At 35.4% G+C, this 19,421-nt stretch overlaps 1 protein-coding gene and 1 pseudogene across 1 annotated transcript in view; one reads left to right on the top strand and one right to left on the bottom strand.

Annotated features, from left to right (window-relative positions):
• The first annotated feature begins 10,859 nt into the window (after positions 1-10,859).
• On the top strand, positions 10,860-19,338 carry LOC140852196 (uncharacterized; annotated as a pseudogene).
• Positions 19,339-19,399: 61 nt separating this feature from the next.
• The window catches only part of LOC109506762 (uncharacterized mitochondrial protein AtMg01250-like), a 727-nt gene continuing 705 nt past the window's right edge, over positions 19,400-19,421 (bottom strand). Inside the window, exon 2 of the mRNA XM_073245164.1 lies at positions 19,400-19,421. This exon is cut by the window's right edge and continues 88 nt beyond it. Coding sequence (XP_073101265.1) covers positions 19,400-19,421 — 22 coding nt within the window.

The following is a 19,421-nucleotide window of genomic DNA, read 5'->3' as shown; positions in this document are numbered from 1 at the left end:
TCTCTTATAATTTTAATTTAATATAATAAAATAATAAAATTTATTTATTATTTTATTATATAAATTTTTTATTATAATTTTTTTAATTTATAAAAAATATTATATATATAAATTAAAAATATATATTCATAAATTTTTTTAAAAAAATATGACTAAATTATTAGCGATAGAATTTTTCATGATGAAAGATTCATTGTAAAAAATATTTTACTAACATAATTTAATTTTTTAATAAATATATAATTAACAGTGATAGAAAATTTTTATCGTAAATAATTATTAGTGACATAAATTTTTATCATAAATTGAATTATTTATGATGTAATTTTTCATTACAAATATTATTCATTTTTATTTTTAAAATTTTTTTTGTTAAATTAATAGCTATGAAACTTTTTTGTTGCAAAAAATATTTTTTATGACGTAAACTTTTAGTCGCTAAAACTTTAAAATTAATAGTGATAAAAATATTTTTATCACTATTAATTTTTTATTTATTAACGATGGTATAATTCATCATAAATATCTTTTTTTATGATTAAATTTTTTATCTTTTTTTAATGATGAAAAATATTCATCACAAATATCCTTTATTAGCAATAATTTTTTTTTTCATCGTAAAATATTATCAATGATGGAATTATTGGTGATAAAAAATTAATGATAAAATTTTCATCGCTAATATCTATTAGCGATGAAAATATGTTATTAGCGATGAAAATCTTTTGTAGCTAATAACCTATTTTGTTGTAATACTTAGAGAACCATGGAGAGATACTGTCAAAATTTTTATAATAATAAAATAAAATATCAACTAATAATAATAATAAGATTATTATTTTTTTGAAAGGGATAGGATCACACCTATTAGTAATGATTTGAAATGGATAAGATCATATATTTTTGCTTCATTAAATTGATGGAAGAAGATTTTTTATGTTACTGTTCAGTTTGTATTCTTTAATGTATGCTGTTTTGTATAAAATGATCTTTGTTCAGATTCGGATCGAAATTTGGTTCAGAATTTGGATCGAAATTCAATTTGAAATTTAGATCGGGATCCAATTCGGATGAATATCACTGAAAATTTTTTTGTTGTTAATAATTTTCGTGTTTGTTGTTAGATGGATGTCAACAAAAATTGGATGAATACTAGAGGTATTTGTTTACCTGAATATCGAAAAAATATTTGAGATTTTATTGACTTTACATGGCATAAGGTTGACATTGCTGGTCGGATAAAGTGTCCATGCAAGAGATGTCTCAATATGGTATATCATCGCATAACACTTATTGAGGAGCATCTGCTATGTTATGGTATGGATAAAAAGTATACTCACTGAATATGGCATGGGGAGGGTGATCCGAATGAAGTTATGCACGATGATGGCGATACTGAAGATGATAATGTGCTGCTAAACCTATCAAACATGGTGGTATAGGAGAACTATTGGATGATTTACATCAGGATGTTTGTTCAAATGCACGCATGAGTACTAATGCATCTGAAGGTAATTCTGATCATGAACATAATATCCGACTTGAGGTAGAAGAGACTTCTGAATAGTTTGCAAAGCTTGTAAGGGATGCACGAGAGCCACTCTATCCAAATTGTACAAAGTTCTTCAAGTTAGAGTTTTTGATAAAATTATTTTATATTAAAATTATGAATCGATAGAGTCAGAAGTCATTTGATCAAAATTTGACATTAATTAAAGTAACTTTTTTTTGATAGAGAGAGACTTCTGAAATCATATTTTGGAGTAAAAATATACATACGAAAATTGAGACTTGCTATATTCCTATATATGTCTGCAAAAATGATGGTATATTATTTTATAAGGATAATGAACAGGCAACTGAATATCCAAAATGCAGTGAGCCTAGGTACAAAATTGATAACAAGAAAGAAAAGAAGATACCTCAAAAGATTTTGAGATATTTTTTATTGATTCTAAGACTTCAAAGGCTGTATATATCCATAAAGATAGCTGAAGAAATGAGATGGCATCATGAGCAGTGGATTCTAGAGGAGAACATACTTAGCCACTCAACTGACTCCATAGTGTGAAAAGACTTTAATGCAAAGCGTTCACACTTCGTGAGAGACCTGCACTATATCCAGCTTGGTCTAACGATAGATGGATTTAATCTCTTTAATAATTTGAGTACTTCTTACAGCATGTGGCCTATGATGCTAGTGGTATATAATGTGTCACCTTGAAAGTGTGTGATGCTAGTTGTATATAATGTGTCACCTTGAAAGTGCATAAAAAAACTATTTATTTTTATATCACTATTGATTTCGGATTCGAAAGCATCAAATAATAAAATTAATATATATCTACGACCGTTAATCGATGATCTGAAAGAGCTATGAAAAAATGGAGTACAGACATATGATTCTGTGAGTCAAAAAAATTTTAAGTTGCATGCTCTGATTTTATGGAGCATAAATATTTTTTCTGCATATGAAAACTTATCTGGATGAAGCACCAAAAGATATCTGGTATATCCAATATGCAACAAGGATGCATCCTCCTTACATTTAAAGCATGGATGAAAAATATGTTTCATAGGTCATCGGTGATTTCTACCTGATAATCATTCTTGAAGGATCTATTACAACCAATACTTTGATAGTAAGTCTGACCGGCGTCCACCATCTAAAGAGTTAAGTGGAGCAAAAATTTTAGAACAACTTGAAGTCATTAAAAACGTTCAATTTGAAAAAATATCGGGTACTCGCAAGCAAAAACATATTGAAGCTGAGTTGAATTGGATGAAGCGAAGCATCTTTTTCGAACTACTGTATTGGAAGCAGCTACTACATCATAATCTAGATGTAATACACATTGAGAAGAATATTTATGATAATATCATCGATATTGTATTGAACATTTCAGAAAAAATAAAAGATAGTACAAAAGCTCGCCTTGATTTGTAGAAAATGAGAATCCGATTGGAGTTGCATTTAGTTCATCGAGGTGATAGATTTTTTATGCCACCTGCATGTTATTCGCTATTCGACGAGAAAAAAAAAATTTCTGTGGATAGTTCAAAATCATAAAATTTTCTGATGCATACGCTTCAAACGTATCATGGTGTGTTAAGAACAATGACGGTAATATCTCTAGCATGAAAAATTTTGACTCCCATATGATGATGCAATGCTTGCTTTCTGTAGTCATACGTGGCTATTTGGATGGTGATGTTCAAACTGCATTGATTGAGTTAGGAGTGTTCTTCCGAGAACTGTATTGTCAAAAATTGAGGATTAACTTACTTGAGAAGTGTGAGAAGGATATCATGCTCATTCTTTGTAAGTTAGAAAAAAAATTTTCCATCATCATTTTTTGATGTTATTATGCACCTGACTATTCATCTTCTAAAAGAAGCTCTTTTGACTGGATCGATACATTATTGGGGGATCTATCCTATTGAAAGATAAAAAAATTATACGTACTTTATCATATCAGTTATAAGATATAAAAATATTTTTAAAATTTAAATTTATTTTTATTTATAGATTTTTATATATCTTAAAAAGTATATGCACAATAAAGCACGGCCTGAAGAGTCTATAGCAGAAGTATACATAGCTATGGAGTGTGTCACATTCTACTCAATGTATCTTGACGATATCGAAATAAGATTTAATTATACTGATCGTAACACAAACCATGAATGAGGTGACAATGAATCGATGTTGTCTATATTTAAACAAACAGTTCGACCCATTGGTAGAAGAAAATATGAATTTATGGACGTAAATGAGTTATCCAAGGTATACTTCTATGTTCTAAATAATTATGAAAAAATTGAAGATTTCATTGAATAAGTACCATCTTAGCATACTGTTTAATATTCTAAATAATTTTTTAATATCGATGTAAAGTTAAAAATCATGACTTGTTGCAGTGAGCATAAAAATATATTATACAGAGAGAATAATACGGATGCTGATGATCGATATAGAAAAAATTTATAAAATAATTTGGTATTCTTGTAAGTTGTATTAGTAATACATTATTTTTAATAATTATAAAAATAATTATTTAAACTAACATAATTTTTTATGTTATGGTGTAGATAAAATATAAGTATTTCAATAAAGAAGAGGGTGCGATCGATGAGTTGTATGATTTAGTATGTGGCTTCGATCGAAGAGTTAACTACTACACATCCAGTATCATTGGAGGAATGAGATTTCATGCAAGGAAGTTTGAGATGCAACGATGACGGATCCAAAATAGTGGGATTGCTACGATAGGATATGAAGGAGAAGAAGAGATTGAATATTGTAGTGTACTGATAGATATCATAGAACTAAAGTATGAGTCCACTAATTTTGTATTCTTGTTTCAGTGTGAATGGTGTGATATTAGCAATAAAAAGATCGGTATTCATATCGATCTATACTTTATCAATATAAACTTTGCATGAACATGGTATCAGAATAAGCCATATATATTGGCAACTCAAACGAAATAAGTAATATATTTGAAGGATCTAGAGTATCGAGATAATTATTATATCATACAAAAAATAATATTTAGAGACGTATATGACATACCAATCCAATTAGAGATGGATGAAAATTTAGATTTACATGAAGAGGAAGCTTTTCAAGAGGAAGAGCAAACATTAGCCAAGTTTTTTGTTGATGAAAAATTTGTAACAGCTCCTTTGAATAGGACTGATCTGCCATCTAACGAAGTTGAAGCTGATTTTGTGTTTAATCTTGATGAGTCAGAGAGCGACAATTAGTTCATAAATGATGATGAGATAGAAGATGATACATTAGTCAATTATTGTGATTCGGAAGAAGATCTACACATCGAGAAAGATACAAATATTGATGAGTAGATCTATATTCTTTGTTCAATCTTTTCTTACAATAATGGTATGCGATATAATTTTATTTATTAAAATATAATTTATTTATTATTATTATTATTTAATATTATATTTATTTATATGTCAAGAATTATAGGTATGACATCAAGAGACAGACGACGACGTTTGCGTTCGCAGCCTATCCTTGAGGCTGAGGCATCTTCACCCATTTCTACTGCCGCACCCGCTTCGTCACCAGAGGGTCCTACACTGATAAGTCGCAATGAGGCTAGTCTGAGTGAGGCGGATCCGAGTGGTATTATTATACTTTTTATATAATAAAATTTAATTTTTTTTATTTAGATAGCTATCGTACTAATGATTTATTTATTATTGTTTCAGGTCAGTCTCCACCAGTGGTGAGGTGATGGTGAGGTCCATCGAAGAACCTCGCTCTAGAGTATTGGAGATGTGAGCACTGAAGACAGCGTCTCCGTGTTGAGATACCACCAGGCTACACCAAGCCCATTAGAGGATGGTGCGAACTGTGGCAGATCGAGCTGGATATCATATATCGCAGTTATGGTCTTGTGATGCTTTTCGATTGGCATCACATTGTACGAGCTTAGAGAGAGATTTTTTACATCCAATTACAGATAAAATAAATTATATTATAAATATTTTATTAGCATAGTATTCTTCTAATATTTATGATTGGCAGGGTGTATTTGATATTATTGATTTTGAAGAGGATCGCGTGCAGCGAGCTATGGACGCTCATTTATCTTTGTATTTCAAGGAGTATCGCCACCGCATCCATCAACATTGGTACCATATGATGAAGGATCATGGGGTGGAGGCAATGCGACAGCGGCCCTTTTACAGCATCACTATGGATGATTGGACTCTCATATATCGGCATTACGAGGATCCGACATATCAAATTACACATCCAAACTTATTTTTTTTAGAGTTTAATGATTGAATCATTTATTCTTAAATTTAGTTTGTTATCTACTAATTTGATTGCTAACTGTACAAAGATGATGTGTCCAAAATGTGATGAATTAGACGAGACAGACCGTATCGCATTGTGAGGGTTCGAGGTCATTCGCTCGTCAAATGAAGCAGATGATAAGTAATTTTTAATTAATATATTTTAACTCTTTAATTATTTAAAATTTTTTTAATTAATTATTTTCAAATTACAGAGATATGCAGAGAGTGGAGAGCTTCCTTGTAGGATCGATATCTACCAGCGGACCTACCAACGATGGTCAGAAGAGTGGATGACAGGGAACCAAGAGCTTTTTGTAAGTTTTTTCAATTATTTTTTTTATTCACAGTTTGATTTTCAGTACGAAATTAAAATAGCTATAATTTTAATTTTCAAGATCGTATGATAGACATCAGATCCCAGCCTATCTCTGAGGGCTCGACCGCACCCACAGATGATGAGAACTGTGATTAGGTACTTGGTATGAGACTCTATTATGTTAGGAATCTAGGGCATGAAATCAGTGCTCCCTCATCCTCATGCTCGTCCAGGGCTGACATCCATACTGCCTGTGATGCTCGATTGGTGGAGATGCAGAGACAGACTGTGCTGTCAGCTGATGAATTGACTGCACGCATCGATGAATATCAACGACTTTAGATCCGGATGATGGAGCGGATAGTGCAGATGGAGTAAATGATGCAGCTGATGAGACAGCAGCAAGCCAGTCCGAGCTCTTCCGAATGCTCCTCTTTCTCAGCCCGTTTTCTTTCTGCAGATGCCGATACTTGACGGCCTATTTATGTAGATTTTTTTTATTTTAGACCTCCTATAATTTTAATTTAATATAATAAAATGATAAATTTTATTTATGAGTTTATTATGTAAATTTTTTATTTTTATTTTTTATTAATTTATAAAAAATATTATAAATATAAATTAAATATATATATATTCATAAATTATTTTAAAAAAATATGTGTAAATTGTTAGCAATGAAATTATTTTTGACAAAATATTGGTCATCAAAAAATATATTAGCGACAAAAAATTGATCATAAATAATTTTATTAATAAATTTAAAAATATCAAAATTTTATATTAAGTTAATAGTGATAAAAATATTTTTATCATAAATAATTAAAAATTTATTAGTGATAAAAATTTACGTCAAAAATTATTATATTTGTGATGAAAAATGTACGTCACTAATATTTTTTTAAATTTAATTTTTATAAAAGTTTTTAATTATATTAATAGTGATGAAAATATTTTTATTGTAAATAATTGATAATTTGATAGGGATAAAAATTTATGTCAAAAATTATCATATTTATGATAAAAAATTTACATCGTTAATATTTTTTTTAATTTGATTTATATAAAAATTTTTAATTAAATTAATAGCAATAAAAAGATTTTCATCGTAAATAATTGATAATTTATTAGTGATAAAAATTTTTATCAAAAATTATCATATTGGCGATAAAAATTTACGTCGCTAATATTTTTTTAAGTTTGATTTTCAGAAAAATTTTTAATTAAATTAATAGCGACGAATATGATTCATTGTAAATAATTATTTTTTATTAGAGACTTAATATTTTATCGTAAATTATCTTTTTTTGTGACTAAAATTTTTCATCATAAATAGTTTTCAAAAAAAAAAATTTAACAATGAAAATTTTTGGTCGGTATATTGATTATTGGCAATGAAAATTTTTTTCATCATACAAAATTATCAATGATACTATTATTTGCGATGAAATATTAGCGACGATAATTTCGTCATTAATAACTATTACTAACAAAAATTTATTATTAGTGATGAATTTTAATTTTTATGTCGCTAATATCCTGTTTTGTTATAGTGTAATGAGCTTAGGCACCCACAACAAGGAATCTTATGTATTCCATGTGATAGATTACTTTTGGCAAGTGATTAGTGAGATCTCAAGGGTTAAATAGGTGATTTTCATGCATTCAGTTCTTTGAGTTGTAACCTTTATTGAGTTATATATTAAGCATTTAGTTATGCTCCCAGTACTTCAAATATTGTTATACTGACACTAAAATCATGCGAGCCCTATGACATCTCATGAACATAGTGAACATTAAGCTTTAGATGGATTTTCTTTTTCTTTTAAAAAATAAATTATTAAAAAAGGTTTACATGGTTATTACTTGGGTCAGGGTTGTGAGTGGAGGACTTGTCCTGATCCACTCTTCTATAAAGACAGAAAGAATTAGTGGACTATGAGAGGGGAAATATAGTAATTCAAGACCTTATCCAAAATGGTTAGTTAGAAAGCATTAATTATTAGGGATATCCAAGATCTTCGCAGAGTAGATACTGATATTTGATCAAATATATGTTTGCAAGAGCCCTCACATACTCTTTCCATTCAAATCTGATATCCTCGTCAGGAAGAGGGTCAAATTACAGTCAGTACAACCAGCTGAAAAGGTTTCAAATTGTAACATCCCCTAACCACATAAGCTGTCGACTATATTTACTTTGATACAATCTATAACAACCTATGACCTTTTTAAGAAAATAGCTATATGGTTATAAACTGAGGTTCTTGATCTTGCATAGTTATCAAAAACATTTCCAACACATATTTGATGTGGGACTAAATAGATGCATGTATGGGTCTCCAACTATTCCAATGTGTTTTTAGTCATACATTGAGTATGTTGTGAGAAAAGCCTTAGATATTTATGTAGGACAAAACATCATTTTAGTTAATAATTTTTTTGGGTGAAGTCCTGAATCATTAAAACTAAGGTATCCCTAATATTAGTAACCTTATTAAGGCAAAAGATTTGACTCTAAACTGTATGTGCAACCCTAATCATTAGTTTCAGGAAAAAAAATTTCTAGTATATCTTTCTTAGATTATTAACAAGCAGAAAATGTAAGAACATTATATGACTGTGGAAATGAGTGGGCAAATAATTTTATCACAAAATCTTTTGAGAAGTGTGAAGGAAAATTACTATAAAACTAACATGTGTGTGTAAGAGAGAGGTATCTTAGACGGCTTCAGTTTTTGATACCCTAATTTATTAGGATTTATAATTTATTGGATTTTACTACGGTGCTTTAAAAGATATTTTAATTTTTTTAATTTTTATATATTTTGAATCGTTTGATGAAATATGGATCACTCAGATTTTAATTGGATGAGAGATCTATGTATACGACTGGTGCGGTAAATATTTTAAAGATTAAGATTCTTTTTTTTTTCCCCTAAAAATACCTCGTCTGAGCCACCGAAGGTTGAGGAGTGGGAGGGGATGGCGGTGGGCAGTGTGGCACAGAGAAGCAACGGGCGGTGGGGGGTGGTGGCATGGGAAGCTGTGAGAGGGGATTGAGGGGGGGTGGGGACGGGGTAGTGGAGGGAAGACCACCACTTGGGGGAGGGGGGGAGGGGAGTGCAGGTGTGGCAGAGGCACCATGGATGAGGGATGGGGGCGCAGTGCGGGAGCCATGCAGAGAGGGGAGCATCAGTGAAGACTTGGGGGCTGCAAGAGGAGGGCGGGTGCGGGACGCACTACGGTGGAGAAGACGGGAAAGGGGAGAGGCGGGTCATGCCACCAGCACCCATAAGGGGGAAAGGTGAAGGAAGATAGTTGGGAGGCATGAGGCGCGTTGCGGCAGAGAAGACAGCAGGAGGGAGCACGGCATCGGGGTGCGGGGAGGGGCGGGGGATGATGGTGGGGGGTGCGAGGCGTGGATGGGGTCGGTGGTGCGAGGCACGTTGCGGCAGAGAAGACGGCGAATGGCGGGGAGGGGGGGAGTGCGGCGCCAGGGTGCGGCGAGGGAGGAGGCATGAGGCACGCTGCGACGGAAGAGACTTGAGGGGGTGATGGAGTGGCACAAGCACAGGAGGGGTGGGGGGGTCTGGTGGCAGCACGAGAATCGATGAGAGGAGGGAAGGCCATTAGGAAGGGGGCTGGTACGAGCACGTGAGGGGGTAGGGGGGCACAAACGCCGGTGAGGGGAGAGAAGACTGCCGGCCAGGGAGGGGCGGGGGGTTGGGGGGCAAGGCGCGGGGGTGGGACAAGTGGAAGGAAAAAGCAGATATCTAAAATGCCTTTTATAATAAAATATAATAATAAAGCACTGTAGCAAAATCCTAAGTTATTACAAATTCAAAGTTTTCAATTGCTTGTTTAAAGAGAGTCAGATATCTCCCATCTATTACCATTTTTTATCTTTCCCTCCCTGATCAGAATCGGTGGGATCTATCAAGGTTTATCATAATGCGCGCTTTAGTCCGTAAGTACTGCAACGAAGTTTTCTCGTCATCTTCGGGTGGTGGAAGATTTTTCCTTGCCGTTGTCTTGGAGCGGTATGATGTTTCCCCATTTCACATCAATGACAATATCAATTCCCTTTCACGTACAGAACTCAAGTTAGGCTTCTGGTGCCAAGATTACACAAAGATCGACATCATGGAAACGGCAAAAGCATGACAAATTTGACTTCACTGAAGTGGATGACGTGAAATTATTGTCCCAGTATAAGATCGCAGGCCTCAATGTCGGGGGCGCTAGAATTACCAGTCTTATCAAAAAGATGCCGTTGGCCTCAGGCTTGGTAGCTTTCTTTTGGCTGACTGGCCTCGTCAATTTTCTTCACATACCTGAAAATATAGCATACTCAGGAATTTGGTAGCATGCCATGCCAAGGGAATTTTGGAACTGGTTGCTCATTCAACCAAGCCATTTTGACTGGGCATGGATCTATGGGATAGGAGTGTTATCTTTCGTGCAGTAGATGGATTCCCTTTCCTTTACACGAATCCATCACCATTAGATGGCATAATGATCACTTCAAGATCTTTGCGGACAGAAGAATGAAGTTGTTTATAGTGCTTTAAGATCCATATATAGTGTGTTCCAATAGTCGATATCATGAAAGAAGATGAATCAATTTTTAGTGCGAAAGATACATACAACCGAACGCGGACCTATCGGCCCATGGGATTGGCATGTCAGGCTATAAGGACCGATGCACATGATATACAATCCTCCCACTATTCTACCATTGAAGTCAAAGCCTCCTAATGGTGTACTTCATAAGGCTCTTCTCTCAGACTCCACCATTTCTACTCGCATGGTACGTGTCAAACTCGAGTTCTTCAAAACATATGAAACTATGACTGGGAGATTGTCTCCAGGTCTAAATCAGAAGCACATGGCCACGTAATTACGTAGACTTTGTTGGAGGTGGGATAGCAGCTTATCCACCTGATTGCCAGGTTAAAGGATGAAAATTGGGCTTGGTTGGGATCAAACCTCTGAACATAGCTAGCAGAAGTACTAATTAACCAAGAGAACCAAAATACGGAAAAAGCTAACCTGAAACGCCACGTAACCTTGTTCAACATGATGATTTTATCGTGATCTCCATAATGTATTTCTAAAATGTAGAGACTAGTCATCGAAAGTTGTTGAGTAATCACGTTCCAGATCTCGGAGGAATAATGGCATTCTACGAGGAGATGGTTAATGTTTTCATCTATAGAGTTGCAGAGGGGGCAGTAATCAGGTGCAGGAAACTCTCTTTTGAAGATTGTCTGCTGTGAGCAATCTGTTGTGATATGCAAGCCAGATGAAGATCTTAATTTTTGCAGGTATTGGTAAGGACCAAATGGTCATGGGGAAACTCGAAATCGTTCCACTGTGGATGAAGAAGTTGTAGGCACTCCGAACTGAGAAAAGACCTTCCGTATTCCATCTCCATCGTATTACATCTTCTTCAGAAGTTAGCTGGGTGTTTGTTAGAATAGTTTGCAACTGGTGAAGCTCTTTTCTAGCCATGGAGTTGAGTGGGTTATGGAAGTTTCCCGATGCGGACATCAGAGCCATCAAAAATCGACAATATGATTTAAATTCGATTTGGATCGAAGAAGCCTCATTAGATTGATTCTACTTCAGTTATTTATTTTCAGTCAATAAATTTTTAATATATTTAGCTTTGGGTCCATAGGACCATACTTGGATTTGTCTACGTCACCTTTGGAGCCACTACTCTCCACATGCTAAGAAAAGAAATATGCATGCCAGCGTGTGCCGTGCTCATGCTAAGTTGTGTCAAGCATCAAGCACCCATATGGAGTTCCATTTCTTTCCTAGAATTCCTTAAGAGTTCTTGGCTACTTACTTATTTTGTTGAGGGCTGATTTCTTTTCCATGGTAGATTATTTTATCACATATAATGCTTTACTTTTTTGTGGAGGGCTGATTTCTTCCTTGTAAAAGGCAAGAGATTCCTAAAGAAACAGGACCCTTAGAGTCCTATATAAATCCTTGTATCTTTCATGAAGAGGAGAATGAATGAATTTTACAAACTCTACAAATACTTGTGTCAATCGCTCAGAGAGGGAGATGGTGTGAGACCCAAAATTGCCCCACAAGGAGAGGGTGTGAGGCCCACTTTCTATCCTACTCCTACTTAAGATCCAGTGTTCCTGTGACTCTGATTCGACTCCACCATCTACCCACGCAAGCCTATTCTGCCAAGAGAAGATTTATCTCCTCCAAAATTTTCATCTATCGTGCTGAGAGGGAGTGATTTCTTATTCTACAGATCATATGCTGTCAAGGACCTTCGTTCCTTAACAGTTGATCTTTGATTTTTTTTAATCCGATGTTGGTAAAGATCTTGTTTTTTATCGATGAATCTGTTTGGTTAAAAGATTAAGAGCCCTAATCAGAATAATTTCTTAACTACCATGATCCGGATTCTTATCATCTTCTTGAATTTTTCTCATGGATTTAATGTTTTATTTTCTCTCATTCCATTCATATTTCTTTTTTGCATTTACTCGTAAGCATGTTTAATTTCTGCTATCTGTTTATAAAATTCTATATTGCTAGTTGTTTACTGATCTCTTGAATAACATTCGTCTGCATCATTTAGATTGATCTCACTTTAGTCTCGTATCAATCAATCACGCCTCCTGAGCAGAGTATAGGAAACTATACTGTCTGTCCTGGGAATAATGAGCCCCTGGCCGGACATGATTTGTTGTTGATGAACAGAAGAGAGCTTGATCATTAGGATTGATTTTCTTTTTCTCTCTCCTTTAGGATTGTCCCGCATCAATTTGGTATCAGAGCCGGTTGATTAGGGCTTTAGTTTAAATTCAGTAATTTAAATTTTCGTAAATTAAATTTTCGCACTCTAAATTTCATATTCATGCATTTTAATTTTTATTACACCTTATTTCTGCATCCTAGAGTTGCATGACCACTAGATCAGGTACCTGGTACCAACATCCTACTTTCCCACCCAACACCAATATTGATCCTAATATAGCAGCCATCATTAATGCTCTGACTGAAAAGTTTGATGAAAAAAAAAAATTTATGAAAGCCATAGATGAGAGAATAGTGGTATTAGAAGAAGCTAGCCAGAATAATCTAAATCTGAGTCTCTCCGACTACCTATAGGACAAAGAGGTAGAAATCTAGAACTTGATCGACCTATAGGGGCACACCCGCACCATAACCAGTTCGATCAAGATGAGCATATTCTTAGGAATGTGAAGATCGAAGCTCCAAGTTTTGATGGTTGTCTAGATCCGAGAAAGTACCTAGATTGGAAATCAGATATGGACCACTATTTTGGATGGTACGAAATGCCTGAAGCAAAGAGAGTTAGATTTGCTAGGATGAAATTGGTTAGACAAGTCCAACTTTATTGAAAAAGTGTTGAGCGTCTTCTCAATCAGAGAAGACAAGATCTGATAGAAACCTGGGATGAGATGAAAGAAAAACTCAAAGAGAAGTACCTCCCCACCTCTTATCAACAAAGACTTTTAGATCAATGGCAGAGGCTTACTCAAGGAAATAGATCAGTCATCGAGTATATCACGAGGTTTGATGAATACCTCATAAGATGTGGAGTAGCCAAAGATAGGGTTGTTACTTTATCCAGATTTAGAGTTGGATTACGAGAGGATATTCAGCATGAGCTCTTTCTACGAGAGGTAACCACGTTGGAACAAGTTTATCAACTTATCTTAGACTTTGAGAGATTTTCTAGATATTCGACTCCCCATCGTCCTAAATCTAGCCGAGTAACTCTTTCTGGATCGAGACGTAATATTAATCAAACTCCTAGTAACGGACCTCCACTTATAAATCCTATTGGGAGAAAAGAAGATAAAGAAAAAAGAGCTATAGGAGAGTTATCAAAATGAAGTAGTTCTCGATCCCATTGCTTCAAGTGCCATGGTTACGGTCATTTTGCTGCACAATGCCCCAACCGATCATTATTCATAGAAGAATTAGAAGGAGAAACTCTAGAAAATATTGAGGAGAAAGTTTATGAAGCTGATCCAGATTTAGTCGAGCAATTTGAGAGTACTGAGGACATCCTAGGTTATGCCGCACCTGAGTTAGACCTTAGGCTTGGAGTCGTTAGGTATGTCCTAGCACAAACTAAGGAAAGTGAAGACTGGCGTAGGACCTCTATTTTCTATACCTTCATAAAATTTGATGATAAAATTTGTAAGGTGATCATTGATAGCAGTAGCTGTATCAACGCCATCTCCACCGACACAGTTAAGCGATTAGGATTAACTCCTGTGGATCATCCAAGTTCATACCATGTGTCTTGGATTGATTCCTCTTCTATTCCTATCAAATTTAGATGCCGTGTGCCCATCCAGCTTCATTCCTACCAGGATCATGTGTGGTGCGATGTCTTACCTATGGAAGTCGAAAGTATCATATTAGGTCGGCCTTGACTATTCGACAATGATGTTACGATTTATGGCCGAACCAACTCCTGTAGCTTTACTCATCAGGGTAAGAAGATCATGATTAATCCTTCCCTACCTAAGGCTACTAATAGAAAGATAGGCAATGGATCAAAAGAAAATCTCAAGAAGAAAAGCCTTCATCTGATAGGTGCTAAAGAATTAGAGACGACCATGAGTGAAGGATTACCAGTTTGGATGCTTGCTGCTAGAGAAGTTCGTGAGGATTCTAAGGTGGATTATCCTAAGAAAATAGCTAGCCTTCTTAGTGAGTTTCATGATGTCTTTTCTGAGGATCTTCCAGATTACTAACCGCCTATGAGAAACATTCAACATGTCATTGATTTAATTCCTGGATCTACCCTACCCAACTTGCCCCACTATAGGTTGAACCCTAATGAGCATGCCGAGCTATAAAGACAAGTTGGAGAGCTGATAAAAAAAAGATTTGTGAGAGAGAGTTTGAGTCCTTGCGTGGTTGCTGCACTACTAACTTCAAAGAAGGATGGTACATGGAGGATGTGCATAGATAGCCGTGCCATTAACAAGATCACCATTAAATACTGTTTCTCCATCCCTAGGTTAGATGACATGTTAGATATGATGGCCGGATCCACTATCTTTTCTAAGATTAATCTTAAGAGTGGTTACCATCAAGAAAGGATTAGACCGAGAGATGAGTGGAAAACTACTTTCAAGATAAAAAATGATTTATATGAGTGGATGGTGATGCCATTTAGATTATCAAATGCCCCTAGTACCTTTATGAGGTTGATGACCCAAGTTCTATGACCATTTATAGGAGTATTTGTAGTCGTATATTTTGATGATATTTTAATCTATAGTCAAACTAGGGAAGACTATCTAGATCATCTCCAAAGAGTGTGTCAAGTTCTTAAAACAGAAAGCTTGTATGCTAATCCTAAGAAGTGCGCTTTTATGATAGACCATATCATCTTTTTAAGTTTTGTTGTTACCCCCAATGGTGTATCTACTGATCCTGAAAAGATTAGAGCAATAGTTGAGTGGCTAGTGCCCAGGAGTGTGCATGACGTGCGGAGTTTTCGTGGATTAGCAACCTTTTATCGTAGGTTCATAAAAGAATTTAGCACCATAGTCGCTCCCATCATTGACTGCATTAGAAAGGAAAAATTTGAATGGACTAGGACAGCCAATAGAGCCTTTCTAGATATTAAGGACAAGATGACCCATGCCCTAATCTTATGTCTCCCTGATTTATTTAAGATTTTTGAAGTAGCATGCGATGTGTAAGGAGTTGGGATTGGTGGTGTCCTTAGTCAAGAAGGTCATCCGATAGCATACTTTAACGAGAAACTTAACGATTCTAAACTAAAGTATTCTACCTACGATAAAAAATTTTATGCGGTAATCCAAGCTTTAAGATATTGGAGGCATTATCTATTACCGTAAGAATTTGTGTTGTTCTCTGACCATGAGGCCCTTAGATTCCTGAATTTTCAAAAGAAATTGAATCATAGACATGATAGGTGGGTCGAGTTTTTGCAAGCCTATACTTTTGTTTTAAAATACCGTGCAGGTGTAGAGAATCGTGCTGCTGATGTCCTGAGTTGTCGTCATACTTTGCTGTCCACTGTTAGTATAGAAATTATTGGTTTTGATAAGGTTAAAGAAAATTATGAGGAGTGTCCAGATTTTGGTGACATACTTACCGCTTTACGAAAGGGGCCATCTAGAGAATGTAGTGAATATACCCTTCAGGATGGTTATCTATTTAGAGAAACTAGGCTGTGTATCCCCCGTACATCTTTAAGAGATTTTTTAGTTTGAGAATTACATGTTGGAGGATTAGCTGGACACTTTGGTAGGAATAAAACTATAGAGTTGGTAAAAGTCCAGTTCTTTTGGCCAAGCTTGAAAAGAGATGTCATCCGAATTGTTGCCCAATGTAGAATATGTGCTGTGGCTAAATAGAGAAAATAAAACACTGGCCTATATATACCCTTACCTATACCAGACTGTCCTTGACAGGATGTTAGTATGAATTTTATTTTGGGATTACCTAGGACAGCTAGGAAGCATGATTCTATTCTAGTGGTTGTAGATAGATTTTCAAAAATGGCCCATTTCTTGGCCTGTTGCCAAATGTCTGATGCATCAAAAGTTGCAAGGATATACTTTGATGAGATTGTTAGACTATATGGATTGCCTAAAACCATTGTTTCTGATAGAAATGTTAGATTTATGAGCTACTTTTGAAAAATCTTATGGCACCTTTTAAGGACAAAACTAAAGTTTTCTTCTGTCTATCATCCGCAAACAGATGGTCAGACCGAAGTGGTTAATAGGAGTCTTGAAAATCTTTTGTGTTGCTTGATTGGGGAACATATGGATAACTGGGATCTTTTGCTGTCCCAAGCCGAATTTGTATATAATAGCTCTGTTAATAGGTCCATTGGCATGAGTCCATTTGAAGTAGTTCATGGATATCAACCTAAAAAATCAATAGACCTCATCTCACTACCCATGCATGCTAAAATTTCTGAATCTGCAGAGTCATTTGCACTGCATGTCAAGAGTCTGCATAAAGAGATCAGTAAAAAAATTAGTATGAGCAATAAAGTTTATAAACAGAATGCAGATTCTCATCGACGTGTCCAAAAGTTTGCAGAAGGAGACTATGTGATGGTTTGATTGAGGCCTAAACGGTTTCCACCCGAAACTGTGAAGAAGTTACATGCCCGAGGTGCAGGTCCGTTTAAAATCATAAAGAAAATCAGATCAAATACGTATGTTGTGGACCTACCTTATGATTTTGGGATTAACTCTACTTTTAACATTATAGATCTTGTCGCCTATAATGAACCAACTCGGATACCTAGTGAGCCATTTGAGCCTGAACCAACTTTTGAGAGTGAGCCTATCCCTGAGTGTCCACCAGCCAAAATGTCAGCAAAACATGATCAGATTGAGAAAATTTTTGATGAGCAGATCCTCTCCACCTGAAGTCAAGGCTATCAGCGGTATCTGGTCAGATGATGAGGTCGATCGAAGTTTGAAGATACCTGGATCACTCGAGAAGAGCTGCAATGCATTGATCCTGATCTACTTGAGCATCACCAGAGCGGAATCGACCCACACTCGACAGGGTCGAGTTTTTCTTATCTCGGGAGAATTGGTGCGGACACTAGAGCCATCAAAAATCGATAACATGATTTAAATTCGATTTAGATCGAAGAAGCCTCATTAGATTGATTCTACTTCAGTTATTTATTTTCAGTCAATAAATTTTTAATGCATTTAGCTTTGGGTCCATAGAGCCATACTTGGATTTGTCCACGTCACCTTTGGAGCCACCACTCTCTACATGCCAAGAGAAGAAATATGCATGCCAGCATATGCCGTGCTCATGCCAAGTTGTGTCAAGCATCAAGCACCCACATGAAGTTTCATTTCGTTCCTAGAATTTCTTAAGAGTTCTTGGCTACTTACTTATTTTGTTGAGGGCTGATTTCTTTCCCATGATAGATTATTTTATCACATATAATGCTTTATTTTTTTGTGGAGGGCTGATTTCTTCTTTGTAAAAGGTAAGAGATTCCTAAAGAAACAGGACCCTTAGAGTCCTATATAAATCCTTATATCTTTCATGAAGAGGAGAATGAATGAATTTTACAAACTCCATAAATACTTGTGTCAATCGCTCCGAGAGGGAGAGGGTGTGAGACCCAAAATTACCCCACAAGGAGAGGTATGAGGCCCACTTTCTATCCTACTCCTTCTACTTAAGATCTAGTATTCCGCGACTCTGATTCGACTCCACCATCTACCCACGCAAGCCTATTCTGCCAAGAGAAGATCTGTCCTCTCCAGAATTTTTATCTATCATGCTGAGAGGGAGTGATTTCTTATTCTACAGATCATATACTGTCAAGGACCTTCGTTCCTTAATAGTTGATCTTTGATTTTTTTTAATTCGATGTTGGTAAAGACCTAGTTTTTTATCGATGGATCTGTTTGGTTAAAAGATTAAGAGCCCTAATCAGAGTAGTTTCTTAACTACCACGATCTGGATTCTTATCATCTTTTTGGATTTTTCTTACGGATTTAATATTTTATTTTCTCTCATTCCATCCATATTTTTTTTTTGCATTTACTCGTGAGCATGTTTAATTTCTGCTATCTGTTTATGAAATTCTCTATTGCTAGTTGTTTACTGATCTCTCGAATGGCATTCGTCTGTATCATTTAGATTGATCTCGCTTTAGTCTCATATCAATCAATCACGCCTTCTGAGCAGAGTATAGGCAACTATACTGTCTGTCCTGAGAATAATGAGCCTCTGGCCGGACGTGATTTGTTGTTGATGAACAGAAGAGAGCTTGATCATTAGGATTGATTTTTTTTTCTCTCTCCTTTAGGATTGTCCCGCATCATTTCCGTATCTATTTGGTGATTGAAGAAACTCGTGGATAGTAGTATTTGGTGAGCACGAAAGTCTGTAAAGATTCGGGAAGATGTCTTGTAAGCAGTTCCCATCATACCATCGATCAAACCAAAATAATGTCCCCTTCCCATTCCCAATTCTGTTTTCAATACACGCATTGAACAGCGAACGAACCTTATCAACACCTTTCCATGTTTGAGATACCTTCAAGGACTGTACATGATAGAAGTTTGTTTTGAGTATATCTTTTGTTGTAATACACTTTGTAGATAATTGTTCTCCATATCTTCTGAGGTTCATTCTCATACCTCCACCATCTTTTAAGAAGCAGACATTTGTTGTAGAGCCTCAGATTCAAAATGCCCAGTCCTCCATG

This window comes from Elaeis guineensis, chromosome 10 (genome assembly GCF_000442705.2).
Source record: "Elaeis guineensis isolate ETL-2024a chromosome 10, EG11, whole genome shotgun sequence".
NCBI lineage: Eukaryota > Viridiplantae > Streptophyta > Magnoliopsida > Arecales > Arecaceae > Elaeis > Elaeis guineensis.
This window is presented reverse-complemented; position numbering and strand designations above follow the sequence as displayed.